This window comes from Schistocerca serialis, chromosome 2 (assembly GCF_023864345.2).
Source record: "Schistocerca serialis cubense isolate TAMUIC-IGC-003099 chromosome 2, iqSchSeri2.2, whole genome shotgun sequence".
Classification (NCBI taxonomy): Eukaryota; Metazoa; Arthropoda; class Insecta; order Orthoptera; family Acrididae; genus Schistocerca; species Schistocerca serialis.
The window spans coordinates 935,976,967-935,992,121 of record NC_064639.1 but is presented as its reverse complement, the minus strand read 5'-3'; the positions used below and the strand labels follow the sequence as shown (position 1 = coordinate 935,992,121).

The 15,155-nt window shown below is 39.4% G+C and overlaps 2 protein-coding genes across 2 annotated transcripts in view; one reads left to right on the top strand and one right to left on the bottom strand.

The window, feature by feature from the left end:
- The window catches only part of LOC126458312 (high mobility group protein B2), a 35,028-nt gene that overhangs the window by 1,092 nt on the left and 18,781 nt on the right, over positions 1–15,155 (bottom strand). The window contains exon 4 of the mRNA XM_050095260.1: positions 51–305. Coding sequence (XP_049951217.1) covers positions 51–305 — 255 coding nt within the window. The remainder of the gene's footprint in view (positions 1–50; positions 306–15,155) is intronic.
- Positions 1–15,155, top strand: part of LOC126458311 (hydroxyacylglutathione hydrolase, mitochondrial) — a 111,333-nt gene that overhangs the window by 93,157 nt on the left and 3,021 nt on the right. The window lies entirely within an intron of this gene.

Sequence of the window (15,155 nt, the reverse complement as noted above, 5' to 3'; positions counted from 1 at the left end):
CTGTTGCAAAATATCATGTATGTTTTAATGCTTATTTAGCATCCAAATACCTTTTTATCTTCAGCTGGAAGGGTGTTCCACCGACTAGCTAACTGCCTTGTAAGTTCTTGACGAGATGTTTCTGCTTCTCCTTTTTGTTCATGTCCTAAGCGTTCCATAACAATTGGCCGCTGTTCTTGACAAAACTGTAAGAAAGGGTTTGCTGGCCGTTTTGGAGCATTTGGATCAGCATGTTTAGTTCCTTTACGTTTTCCTGTTGAACTATTCCCAGATTTGCGACTTATCTTCTCGCTTGCTGCAGTTCCCTATAAGTATGGAAAATTTACTTATGTATAATATGATACTGACATTACAATCAAGACAAATAATAAAGGGTTTTTACTGGTAACCTGGCCATGGTGGCAGCACCATTGTTTACACCCAAGAATCACAGAGGGGAGTGGGGGGGGGGGGGGGGAGGGGGGGGGGTAACAATAGCATACACTCCAGTATTCTTAAAATTGGAGTGCTGTCACATGTATTTAAGTGCTGCACAATGGAGTTCCCATTTACTGCAAGACCAGAATGTAGACTATTTCTCACATTAGCCGCTCATGACACTTCGCTGATCGTATCAGTAAAACTACCTTTCTTAGTGATATTCCTCAACAATGACTGTAGATTTGTCATCTACTGTTTTGTTTGAAGCCATATTGAATGACTTTATATTTTCAGTTTCTCTGTCTGTCACCATCATGGTATCTCTCCCGTAGCAGCAATAGAAATTGCACACTTTTTTTTTCTCTCTCCATGATGCGCAGCCCTCCAAGTCTTCTGTGTCATCACACTAAATCTAGTATCACAAAAACAGCAAATGCTAGTTGACTGTGTGATATAGAACATAGGTGGGCAACCAGTAGCCCAGGACTGGCTTCAATCTGGCCCACGGAAAAAATCTGGGTTTCACATGAAATGAGACCTTCCTCAAAAACAGGTGCTATCCATATCAATGTGCTACCCCATAAAAATGAAAGTCATGGACACTATAATTTTGACTTTATGCATTTGGAGCATTGCTGTCACGCTGTGACGAGGCAGCCCATGTGTATGTGAATCGGGCCCATGGGGTGCCAAAAGTTGCCCCACAAACACACGGCACAGGGGTAGTGTATTTGGCTAATAGCCTGAAAGTCCCGTGTTTGTTGAAACATGTGTAAGGGGCCTTTGATGGCAACTGAAAAGCAACTTGAATATGATACACAAGTCACTGAAGTATCATTACATTGAAAGGCTTGCACCAGAGTAGGTGTGACACAACATTTATTAGCAGCAAAAACATCAGCTGTTATTTTTTCAGGTTAAGAATGAGATGCTTGACATATTAAAACTATGGATTATACTCTTTTGCAAGACTCCAGATCATTTGTATGGAATTTAGCATCAAATGGAATGATAGCATCAGTGGAATAAAGAGGAGGATGGTGCTCCCTTAAAATATGAAAAGTTCAGCTTTCCTTGTCTCTACGTATTTTTAAGTTTTTTCTGCCACTTTCTGCATCACAGTCCAGAGATTTCCTGTTACAATCAGAGAGAACTGACAACAAAACAAAACTCTTCATTCACAACAATGAAATGTTGCCTAGCATTGTTGTTTGACAATTATTGTCAGCCACTGCCAAGCTGCAACATTTGTTCTTGGTGAGGTGATCATGAAAAACAAATAAATCGATGGCTGCTTTAGTTCACTTTATTGTAGAAGACCCGTTCTCTCATCCACAAATAATTATTCATTCATTCAGCCATTTACTAAAATCAAGCCCCATAAATGGAAAAGTCCTGGTTTGTGTGACAAAAGCTGTGAAGTTTGTGCAGGCAGTTTTCTTTATATTGCTCAACATATTGCAGAAATCGCTACCTGATAATATATTTTATCTACATAGTAAACTCAGGCCATGAAGGCCCAACAGTACCGACCAGCTGCCGTATCATCCTCAGCCCTCAGGCATGACTGGATGTGGTTATGGAGGGGTATGTTGTTAGCACACTGCTCTCCCGGCCATATGTCAGTTTATGGGACCAGAGCTGCTACGTCTCAATCCAGATTGGAGCCACTACTTCTCAATCAAGTGGCTCCTCAGTTTGCCTCAAAAGGACACGATACTTGAATCCTGACACAGTTGGCATCGCGTCCATTCTTCCATAATTTGCACACCATTGACTTACTTACCTTTAACTTGCCAACTTTTGCTGTCATCATCTCTGTCAGCACTATCAAACCTCTTTTGTTCTCATCACTAGTAAAATTAATTATCTGTTGCTTGAGGCTTGCCTGGTTCTTGGGCAAGATGTAAGACAATGTGAAATTTCCACAATGTTTAATCAGTGCAACTGATCACCATCTTCAGGTGCGACGTACACATTGCTGAGACTGTGACTGAAGCCTCCTATTTATGCCACTCTGAGAAGAAAGTGCACAGGCATGAATGTATCAAATTTGGCGCGACCAGTAGTGCAGATATCCTGATCGGCAGTGAGAGTGACAGCTACACCATGTGATCAAAAGTATTCAGACACCTGGCTGAAAATGACTTAAAAGTTCGTGGCGCCCTCCATCGATAATGCTGGAATTCAATATGGTGTTGGCCCACCCTTAGCCTTGATGACAGCTTCCAATCTTGCAGGCATAAGCTCAATCAGGTGCTGGAAGATTTTTTGGGGAATAGCAGCCCACTGTTCACAGAGTGCTGCACTGAGGAGAGGTATCAATGTCAGTGGGTGAGGTCTGGCACGAAGTCGGTGTTCCAAAACATCCCAAAGGTGTTCTATAGGATTCAGGTCAGGACTACATGCAGGCCAGTCCATTACAGAAATGCTATTGTCATGTAACCACTCCGCCACAGGTCGTGCATTATGAACAGGTGCTCGATCATGTTGAAAGGTGCAATCGCCATCCCCAAATTGCTCTTCAACAGTGGGAAGCAAGAAGGTGCTTAAAATATCAATGTAGGCCTGTGCTGTGATAGTGTCATGCAAAACAACAAGGGGTGCAAGCCTCCCTCCATGAAAAACATGACCACACCATAAAACCACCCCCTCCGAATTTTACTGTTGGCACTAAACATGCTGGCAGACGACGTTCACCGGGCATTCGCCGTACCCACACCCTGCCGGATCACCACTTTGTGCACTGTGATTCAATGTCTTTCCAATGTTTACGCTCCTTACACCAAGCGAGGCATTGTTTCCCATTTACCGGTGTGCAGCCGATCGACCATGAAATCCAAATTTTCTCATCTCCCACCTAACTGTCATAGTACTTGCAGTGGATCCTGATGTAGTTTGGAATTCGTGTGTCATAGTCTGGATAGATGTCGCTATTACACATTACGACCCTCTGCAACTGTCAGCAGTCTGTCAGTCAACAGACGAGGTCGGCCTGTACGCTTTTGTGCTGTACATGGCCCTTCACGTTTCCACTTCACTATCACATTGGAAACAGTGGACCTAGGGATGTTTAGGAGTGTGGACATCTTGTGTACAGATGTATGACACAAGTGTGACACCCAATCACCTGAACGCGTTCAAAGTCCGTGAGTTCTGTGCAGTGCTCCATTCTGCTCTCTCACGATGTCTAATGACTACTGAGGTCAGTGACATGGAGCACCTGGCAGTAGGTGGTAGCACAATGCATCTAATATGCTAAATGTGTGTTTTTGGGGGTGTCTGGATACTTTTCATCACAAAGTGTATGTCACCTGTCAGACAATGAACCAACAACTTCAACACATGCTCAGCATCTGTCAGTCACACTGTGTGTTGCTGCACTCCAGCAGCCTCTATTGGGATCCGCCTGCCAATATACTTATCCACATTGGCGTGTGCCCATCCTTGCCGCTATCATCTGAAAATCTATGTCACCACCATGGCATCACCCCTTGTACAACCAATAGTTCCTCTTTGTGATCTTAACTTGGCCAGCACTCGATCCCACACTGTACTAAGTCGGTGCTCTGTGTCCCTGTTCAGCACATTAGTGAGCTGTGAATTTCCAATGCTGCTTTAATAATGCTGTCCCTGTACAAAGAGGACAATGAGAGAATTTTGTCCTGTACCGAGACAATGCTTGACTGCTGCAGATTTCTCTGCTGATCCAGATGTGTGTGTCATCAATGTTGAATGCATCTGCCCTCCACAGTGTGACAAGTGTGTCCAATGTATGATGGCCCACAGTTGCAGGGAATCTTACAGACACAAGGCCTTCTTAAACCACTGTCATCTTTCACACAGCCCAAAAGAGCTCACAGCTTTGTTGGCAGACAAAAGATGCATTTAGCTTTGTTTTTCTAATAATCTTTATATTTTCAAAGAAACACTGCCAACCTACAGTAAGATGACCATTCCTCTTTGTTCTTCACTTTATTCCAGTTTCTCGTTTCATCTAGAATGTGCTGGGCGCAAGGCACAGTGAATTTTACTGTTCAGAATATCCATCCTCTAAAAATACAGTACAGAGATGGCATATCTCATCAATCTCATCAGATACGCTGTCTGAATCTGATACGGCTCTTGCTCTGTGGACCAACATCCTAAGCAACCACTTCATTGTGCATCTTAGACAAAGTGAAGAACTGGAATAAAGTGAAGAACAAAGGGGAATGGTCATTTTCCAATATGTTGGTAAAGTTTCTTTGAAAATAGGAAGATTATTGGAGAAACATAAAGGTAAATGCGTCTTTTGTCCGCCAACAAAGCTGTGAGCTCTTTTGGGCTGTGTGAAAGATGATCTTGCTGGCTAAACTATGAGGTCTTTTATGCTCATCGAATAACAACCTTGGTTTAAAATGTTCTGGTGACTGTCACTAGTCGTGTGACCAATGTATTTCATACTAATGCTGGGTTACCAATAGGTGCTAAGGATAACTTCAGTTGTTTTCTACCTGTCCAGTCTCCTGATGAAACACTTTTGGCCTAATTTCCTCCATTTTCAATGCACAAAGTGCCTCAAAAAAGAATTGGAGTTTGTGCAATCATTCATGAAACAAGCAATGATTCTTGCACACAACCAATACATACTTGTGCAAAGTATTGCAGAAGGTGCTGACATGCATAAAAAATTTGCTGCAAAAATTCAGGAGCCAACTTCCGGGTCACTTATCTAGCACGCTCTTTGTGAAATTGGAGATCATGCACAGTGTGGTGTGATCAACCATGACTATGGTTGCTTAAATGCCACATGGCACTTTCAATTTTATATCACAATGACTGCCGTGTTTTCAGAAGTTACAATGCATTGTGCTTCACAAGGAGTGTTGACCATGGACATCCAACCATTTGGGAACTTCTAACTTCATTTATAGACTGCTGTGACAAACATGCAACACCACGTTGGATCTTTACAAACTACAGTACGTGTCACACTTACACTATGAGAAACCAAATAACAGAGTACTGTTGGTTGCCAAAGGGGTAGCTATCTTTGTGCTGCTTCAGACATCTCCATGACAGCTGTCAGGGAGTAAACAATCAGGACACCATTAGCAGCATGTTTACCACATTCTCTCTTTTATTATATGTTTATAGTTTCCATTTGACTCTTCCTCATATATAATTATGTTACATGTATGACATTTATGAAACTGGGCCGTGGTTAAAGCAAGATGTGGAGAGAGTGGGGGATAAACAGAGAATAGTAATGATATGAAATTTGATGCTAACAGAATCCATGAGGCATTGTATCATATGAAATCTTCTGAAAGCCATCTAACACATACATTCGAAACAATTTATGTGAGGGGCAATGTCTGTCATATTAGTCTACTCTCCACAAGTGTGTTATGTTGCATGTTAAGCTTCTTAGAATTTCTCCTGGCATTCTCCAAAATATTGCTCCAATAACATATAAACCAACTTCTGATACATTTCTCTAGTTTGTATTTAAATGTTTGATATATTGGTTCTTAAAAGACTGGGTGATATTAATTATATCACTAAAGTAGTATGGTCTGATCCATTTACTGCTCTGAAAATATTGGAGAGAGTATATCATGGCCCATGACACCACTCAAGTTCTGGACAGAGAATTTTAACAGATACAATTGTAGATGTGATCCTTTATATATGACAGAAGGAAAATAAGTAAGATCCCTCAGGGAAGAGGCAGTAATTCAATTTTATCAAATAAAACATACCTGCTTTCATGAAATATAATCCTCACGTGACTTCTCTGATTTTTATAGGTATTTAGCTTTGGGAGACCTATTTTGGTTAATTAGTACCTCAGATTCTAACAAGCTTTTGATCTGTTCATTGTATCATGAATCTTTCATACTAGTATATTCTGCCTCACATGAATTTCATTTTCCTTCACTAGTGAACAGTCCTCCCTTTAACTGATCTGTCTGTGGTCTTATTCATATTTTAGTACTCTAATTTTACTCACAGTTGTATGAGAGTTATTACTAATGGCCCAAACCAAACTTACACAATGAAGAAAACAGTTAATAGAACAAACAATGATTGAGATGCTAGACATATGAGGTTCCTATGTTACTACTTGCTATTAATCACTCAGTGGAAAATGTAAGAATGACTCCACTTCCAACCACTTTTTCAGCATAACTGTGATCCTCTAAGCTTCAGTCTTACAGGGATAATGTTTGAACTGCAATTTTATTCATATCATTAACGAATTTATTTCCTGTAATTTTTCTCGCACTCTTACTCATTATCTCTTCTGGTGATGTGACTAGGTTCTCTCCCACCCATTATCTTGGTTATTAGGGATAACAGAGGTACCTCTGATCAAAATATTAATTCTTTTATCTACTGATATTTTTACCGCAAAACTGCTTCAGTTGCTACTTATTTTTCTGAGGAACATATCCTTTGCGTGGCTTTCCTTTTGTAATTACATCCAGTTCTTGATGAGATTCTTTGCAATTTCACTTGTTTTCTTGTTCAAATCACGAGGTATCAACCTCGGCATTGATGAAGTTCACTCGAGTAATTGATTTATAAAAATAACATCAACAGGAAAAGTGTAAAAACTCTCAACTGCTGTTAAAATTCTAGGTTTTTGTTATAAAGAAATGCACATATGCTACTCTGTTATGTCATGGTGTTTACACTGAGCTGACCACACCTTGCTGAAGTCTAATTGTGCACTGAGATGTCATAAATAAGTATAGGCAGTGTTTTACTAGATAAACTTCTGGGTAGAAACTGGAGTCAAATCCAGGACTTTAGCCCCCAGCCCCCTTCCCAAGATTTGCCTCTGGCAGAGCTTAAGGCTTTAACCATAAGCTTACTGACATACTGGGCATGGCACACTGAAAGGGCAAAAGTTTTCTTTTACCCATGTTCACACTTATTTTTCAGTGCCTTTTCATTTTATCTGAATTGTTAACCATGTAATTCCATACAATAATATTAACAATAAACCCCAACACCATGGTAATAATAAAGCAAAGGTATAAAATGAACTATTTCATCATATTGCTTTTATTATTGAAATTACTGTTTTTAAAGGTATTTAGTGTAGTCACCTGCCTCAACATTTCATTCAAACATCTTTTTGATAACATTTTATTGCTGCAGTTTACAAAAGATTTTTAAATCCAGAGAAATTATTTTTTCCATTAATCATACTTAGGGACATTGTTTTTTGTTACTGCCAATTTTTGTTTTTATGACAACTTATTTTTGGAGAATGCTCTTTATTTTGTCTTAACTTGTTGTTTATCAGAGTTTTATTGAAAATCAAAGTATGGTAGTCAATTACATTACAATTTTTTCTATTACTGGAAAAAGGAAACATTTATATTGCAACTATGAAGTTAAAGAACTCGCCAACCAAATACTGTCGAAAGGTTTCCGAAGTAAGTGTCACAATATGATGTTCTCTTCCAAGACTCTGTGCTGCTTCTCTGTCAACACTTTTAATAATGTGAAAACAGTCTCTTGAAATCCATTTCGAACACAGAAGCCAAAACTGTCTACAGCACAAAACCAAAAATTTGAGAAGTCCATATTTTATGTTAGCTTAGAAAGTTACTTTTTCAGTAAATTTGAAAGGGATTTATATCCCTTCAGCACATCTACTCTGAAGGTGCCTGGTATTCTAAATACACTAAACAGGCTCCCTGCTATGTCACCATTAACAAAGATCATCCTATGGTCGAAAAAAGAACCTAGGGGCTGTGAACAGAGCCTTGTTCCTTTTAAGATTTGGCAGTTTTGTTTCTCCAAAGCTTGCTAGATACATCATTGAAAATGCCTTTCCTTCAATAATGGACCCACCTCAAAACAGCCTGAGCTTGGAATAGAGGTACCAGTTTTTTCCACTGACAGTACATTTCCTGATACTTTTACATGACAAATCATAGCAACAATGAGGGTGTTTTGAAGGGATCTTCATTGTGGCACCTCAATTAAACTGCATATTTTTGTAGTATGCAGACAAATACAAAACTACAAAATACGTCACTTTCTGGAGCCACAAACATGAAAATGAAGATGGCACCTGCTGGGTCTGCTTCCACAATAGAATCACAGCACCGGACACCCTGAGATCACACAAATTTGTGTCTTGGAGTCAAAAAGAACACTCAACATGTTTACATAAAAGTTTTCTGGGTATGGTACCACATCATATTCTATAAAATTACTGCCGGAGAAAACCAACGCCTTGGCCATGGTTGCAGTGGCCTCCTTCTGGGTCTACTGGTGTGTTCAGTTACACATTGGTAGTGCTCGCGCCTCGTATTGCCAGTGCAGTCTGTTGGGCTCTGATTGCTGGCAGCCAAGATGGGGCAAGCCTGAGTCCATCCTCTCTATTCATGTTCTTAGGGTGTTTAAGTATTTCAATGGCCTCTCTGATTTTGCATTTCATCATCATCGGCTGCTTGGCCAACACCCAGGCTTCACTGAAGAACCTGGTCGCAGTATCCACGACGTTCTAGGCTCCACTATGGACAGGGTGGATGCATTACACACTGCAGGTGTGTACAAGATGGAAGGCGAATGTGGAGAGGCATACATAAGTGAGACTGGCAGGCCGATAGCAACACTAGTTTGGGAACATGAGCACTATATTCATCTAGGGCAACACAACAGATTTGCAGTGGCCGACCATCAACAAGACTGTGTGAAAGAAATAAAATTTAGCGAAGCCTGTGTGTCGGCCAAGCAGCCGATTATGACAAAACACAAAATCAGAGAGGCCATCGAAATACTTAAACACCCTAAGAACGTGAATAGAGAGGGTGGACTCAGGCTTGCCCCATCTTGGCTGCCAGCAATCGGAGCCCAATAGACATACTATCAACACGAGGCGTGAGCACTACTGGCGAGTAACTGCCGCTGCGCAGCCGACGTCCAGCACTTTGTAAACAGGAACCAACTTCTCATTCGCTGGTTATCACAAATCGTGGTGCACAATACAAGAGCCAATAGAAAACAGAGGTTATGCTTTCCCTCCACCACAGTAACCTATTAAAATAAAGTTCCTTCTCCTTCTTCCTTAAGTGACCAATGAAATGAACAATCTTTTTAAAATTATGATGTAATGGCTTGTGCAGTGAACAGTAATAACAAAATATAAGGGACAGCATAGCTAGAATGCACCAGTAGACCCAGAAGGAGGCCGCTGCAACCATTGCCGAAACATTTATTTTCTCCAGCAGTAGTTTTATACAATACGATGCGGTGCCATACTCAGAAAACTTTTATGTTAACTGAATCTTGCTGCAGAAGCCTATGCAATTATAATTACAATGTTTCTTTAAATGTTATTTTTACTGTCCTGTAAAATCAATTTTGCAGTGGCAGCATAGGTATCCACAAAGGGGAGAAGTGGTGGAGAGCCGGGGGTAAGGGGGCCATTTGCCTCCTCCCATAATCTGGTGTGCAGAATTTTAATTCATTACTGAATTCTCGAAATATCTCTCTTCAATTTTATTAAAATGCAGATTTCCCATTGGTGAGCATGAGAGAAAATACTGTGACTTCACTGATCGCACACAGATAGCGTTTGCCCATCTGCCACACTGTTCATAAGAAATTGTCATTTTCTCAGTGTAGCAGCACTGTTGACACCATACTGCAGTCAAGGCTGATATGAACTTCCACACACTACTGCCAAAATTGTGCCCGTGTTTTTTTTTTCTCTATTGCTTCCTTGTACAGCCCTTATCGAGCTGCGGAAAAGGCTCGGTCCAAAAATGGATGCATTCAGTGTGTGTCACAAGCTATAAGGACACTTCTCTACTCCCACATAAGTGTAAATGTAAACCTGGCTGTATGACACTTTGCTAACATCTGTCCTCAACACCCCAAATGACACCCCTCTCTTAATGACAATGGTAGTTTACCTTTTTTTCCATTCAAAACCAAGATCTCTTACAGCCTGGTGGGATTACATCCAGTTTCAAACAGATAAGCAATTTTAGTAAACCCTGAAGAACATTATAGGTGTGCTCAAATGTGGACCCAAATCAAACAGTTGGAAAAAGAAAGTTATTCTCTACCTCATAAAAGAGAAAAAAGTATGGAATTTCAACCCCCAGTGGTCTGAGTCATGTCAAATTTTATGGAATGGAAGACAAAGAAACATGCTGCCATAAAGTCATGATTTTTCCACCCAGCTGCCATAGATGGACATCATTTCTAATTGGGGAGAAAAGGCCCATCTTGGTTCAGTCCTAGACTGTTAAGTAAGATGTATCAGCCAATAATTTGCTTGTGGTTTTGGGAACTTTGCTACATTCATTTATTTGAATGCTTCCCCTGAGTCATGAAAACAATCTACAGCTTTCATAACATACACTGTTCACCTTAGATTATTAAGTAAACTTTACAAAAAGAGAAGGCATAAAAAACCCAATAAATCCATGAACACGATCCTATGTAAAGTTCTGTAAGCAAACAAAATAATATATATTTCATCACAGTATCTAACAAAATTTTCTGTGAGTCTGACTCTCATTTTCTATTTCAAAACTTTAATTTTCAGTGGCAACGTAATATTACTGGTACTGGCAATAGAGCAGGAATATATTTCCTAACTCGTTGGATATGCTTGATTTATTCATACCAGAATGTAAATAAAGATAATCAACTTAGGAAAGGTGACATTCATAATAATATAAAAGATGTATTTTACATTACTAATATTGTATGCCTAGCTTTTAGGTTTCAAAGTAATTTACCTTCAAAAATGTACTGAATAGACAAATATGAATTGTTAAAGGTACTATACATTTAGTATACTTCCTGTCAAATTTAGCTCTTGGTGCATGACAGATCTTTAAATTCATGGAAACTGTTACATTAAAAATAATTCAGCAGCTTCCCATGGTTTGCAGCCTAATCTGTGGTGAAGCCCAAGGTCTGATTGACTGATAGAAGAAAACCCAGCATGCAGACACCATGTTGATTTTTTCGGAGTCATCAGTCTTTATGATCGGTTTGAGGCAGCCTGCTAAAAATTATTTTCTTGTGCCAACTCTTCACCTCAGTGTAGCACTTACATGCTCTGTCCTCAATGGTCTGTTGGCTGCATTCCAATCTCTGTCTTCCCCTACAGTTTCTACCCTCTACAGGTTCGTCTAGTACCATTGAAGTTATTCCCTGGTCTCTTAACACATGTCCTATCATTCTGTCCCTTCTTCTTGCCAGTGTTTTGTGCCAATTCTGCAGAGAAATTCCTCACACCTTACCTTAAGTCTACCTAATTCTCAGCATCCTTCTGTAGCTTCAAATCTCAAATGCTTCAATTCTCTTCTATTTGGGTTTTCCCAGTCCATTATTTACTACCAGACAATGCTGTGCTCTAAACATAAATTCTCAGAAATTTCTTCATAAGATTAGGGCTGATGTTTGACAATTGCAAAATTCTCTTGCCCAGCAATGCCCTCTTTGCCTGTGCTAATATACTTTATATGTCGCCCTTCCTTTATCAGTTACCTGTTATTTTGCGACCAAGATAGCAGAAGTCCTTAACTCCATCTACTTCACAGTAACTAATGTTCATGTTACGTTTAGAGATCAACTCATTTTTCTGATATTCCTCCTCATCACCTTTGTCTTTCTTTGGTTTACTCTCAGACCCTATTCTGTACTCATTAGAGTGTTTATTCTGTTGAACACATCCTATAATTCTTCTTCACTTTCACTGAATATAGCAATACCATCACCAGCTCTTATCACTGATATCCTTTCACTATGAACTTTAAGCCCACTCTGAACCTTTCTTTTATTTCCGCCATTGCTTTCTCGATGTATATACTGAAGAGCAGGAGTGAAAGATCACATCCCTGTTTTACACCATTTTTAATCTGAGCACTTCATTCTTGGTTTATTCCTGTTTTTCTCAGAACTTCGAACATCCTGTACTATTTTGCATTGGTGAATGCTTACAAAACATATGAACATGTCTCGATTTTCCTTAAGTCTTGTTACAATATCAGTCACAATCTGAGAACTGCATCTTTTGTGCCCTTACCTTTCCTAAAGCTAATTATTCTTTCCAGCAGATAGGATGCTTGAGATGTAAAGCCGACTATGTGATAATTCTCACACTTGTCTGCCCTTGCTATCTTGGAAACTGTGTGACTGGTATTTTTATGAAAGTCCGATGATATGTCTACATCCTCACATTCTAAACAACAACCACTTCCCCCAATGACGTTAGAAATTCTGAAGGAATGTTATCTATCCTTTCTGCCTTATTGGACAGCAAGACTTCCAAAGCTCTAGTAAACTCTGACTCTAATACTGGATCCACTGTCTCACATATTGACTACTATTTCCTCCTCAATCATGTCATCAAACAAATCCTCCCCCTTATACTGGCCTTCAATGAACTCTTTCCACCTACCCACTCTCTCCTCTGTGATTAACAGTGCAATTCCTATTCCACTCAATGTTGATGCCCTTGCTTCTAATTTCACTGAAGGTTGTTTTTTGACTGCTCTATGTTGAATCATTTCTTCTGACAACCACTTCTGTTTTGATTTCTTCAAATTTTTCCTACAACCATTTTACCTAGGCTTCTCTGCAGTTCCTATTTATTTCATTCCTAAGTGACATATTTCTGTATTCTAAAGTGCGCGTCATTTATGTTGGTGGCCGAGTTTAGGTTCGTTCTGCGCATCTGACGTCACAAAATGACGTTGCCACATCTTGACTGCAGTGCAGAGCATGGGCGAGTGTCTTCAGTTTTAGAAATGTTCAGTCATAAATAAAGTAATAGAACAAAAGCAATGTCTTGATAGCAGACATTCTTTTATACCAATTGCTTCATATTCTATTAATTAATTAAACCAAACAAGCAATAAGACTCCTAATTCAGGCGATAGCAAGGAAAGGTGTTTGTATCACTCTCACGAACCGCTTTTTCGCAATAAAGAACAGCGGTAATTGTTTATTTCCTATTGTACTTCGACGAAGCGTGAGTAATTCATAGTCATACCAATAGTGTTTGTAAGTATTTTGCGTGATGTCATATATTCCTCATGGCGTTGTGTAGTCAGACGAGGTGCGTTAGCGTAATGGTGAAGGTGTTGGGCTGCTACGTGAAAGGTTATGAGTTCAAACCTTGTGCGGTGCTTAATATTTTCATTATTTAAAAACAATATCGAAGTGCCTTACTTCACGAATTATATTCGTTTGAATGCAATTTTTTGAAATTTCTAGTGCTTTGTCTCTTCATTAACCCTTTCGTTGCTGCAGACACGTGCTCCCCGCATTCCACGCTGTGCGCGATTTTGTCATCACTGCACTGCTCGCCTGTGCAGACACATGGTGTTCCCACTGCTTTGACACACTTTATCATTCGATTTCACAAAAACTATTTGCCCCAAAAATTTGATTTTTACACGTCTTCTTGACTGATATCTTCCCCCCTTAAATGACTTAATTTTGTTTTGATGTTCAACGCAGTTATTATGCAGCATTAAATGTAGTAAACCATTGCACGAAATTTCGAGGAGTTTGCAGAGGTGGAAGTCCATAGCGTATACTTTCCGTATGGTCGATTTTAGTTGCCACAATGTTGAGAATGAAATGTGGACAAGATACCTAAATTTCATATAAAATTTACTGTATAACAATATCTCATTTAATTTAAGTACGACATAGGTGTCGTATGTAATATTGAGAAATATTCCGTCTTTCGCGACTGTAATAAAAGTATTATTTACACTGGACGCGTTTGGCTTTATTTTAAAGCACTTCAATCAAGGAAAGGTATGGCACATACACAATGGCACTCATGTTCTCTTTCTTGTTTTTGTTCCACAGTCGCAGTTTTACCAATGGTACTGAAATATATTCCTCTTCTGCAACTGTAATAAGGGACTTATTTAGACCAGACGCGTTTCTCTCTTTTGAAGCATCTTCAGTGGACAGTATTTTGTCTCCTCCATTGCCAAGTCACCTTTCGTAGTTTTGTGCTGCGGTAACACAATATTCAACGTTTGTGTTGGCAGATCAGTGTTTTAGCAAATAAATGATGTTTGTGTGTGCCACACACAAAAATTATATTTGACATAGCTCAGAGCACTTCACTGATAGATGGTATATTCAAGTTCTAATGTTTTTGTAAGTCCACAGTTTTGTTTAATGTATTTTGTCTACTTCCTTTTGATTGATTGAAGTGCTTTAAAATAAAGCCAAACGTGCTCAGTGTAAATAAAACTTTTGTTATAGTCGCGAAAGACGGAATATTTCTCAATATTACATAAAACACCTATGTGGTACTTAAATGAGCTATTGTTACACAGTAAATTTTATATGAAATTTAGGTATCTTGTCCACATTTCATTCTCAACATTGTGGCAACTAAAATCGACCATACAGAAAGTATACTCTATGGACTTTTACCTCTGCAAACTCTTCAAAATTTCGTGCAATGGTTTACTATATTTAATGCTGCATAATAACTGCGTTGAACATCGAAACAAAATTAAGTCATTTATGGGGGGAAGGTATCAGTCAAGAAGATGTGTAAAAATCAAATTTTTGGGCCAAATAGTTTTTGTGGAATCAATTAATAAGAGTGTCAAAGCAGTCGGAACATGATGTGTCTGCACAGGCGAGCAGCGCAGTGACAAAATCGCGCACAGCGCGGAATGAAGGGTTAATGCGGCCGTGGTGGCTTTACTTCATGAACTGCG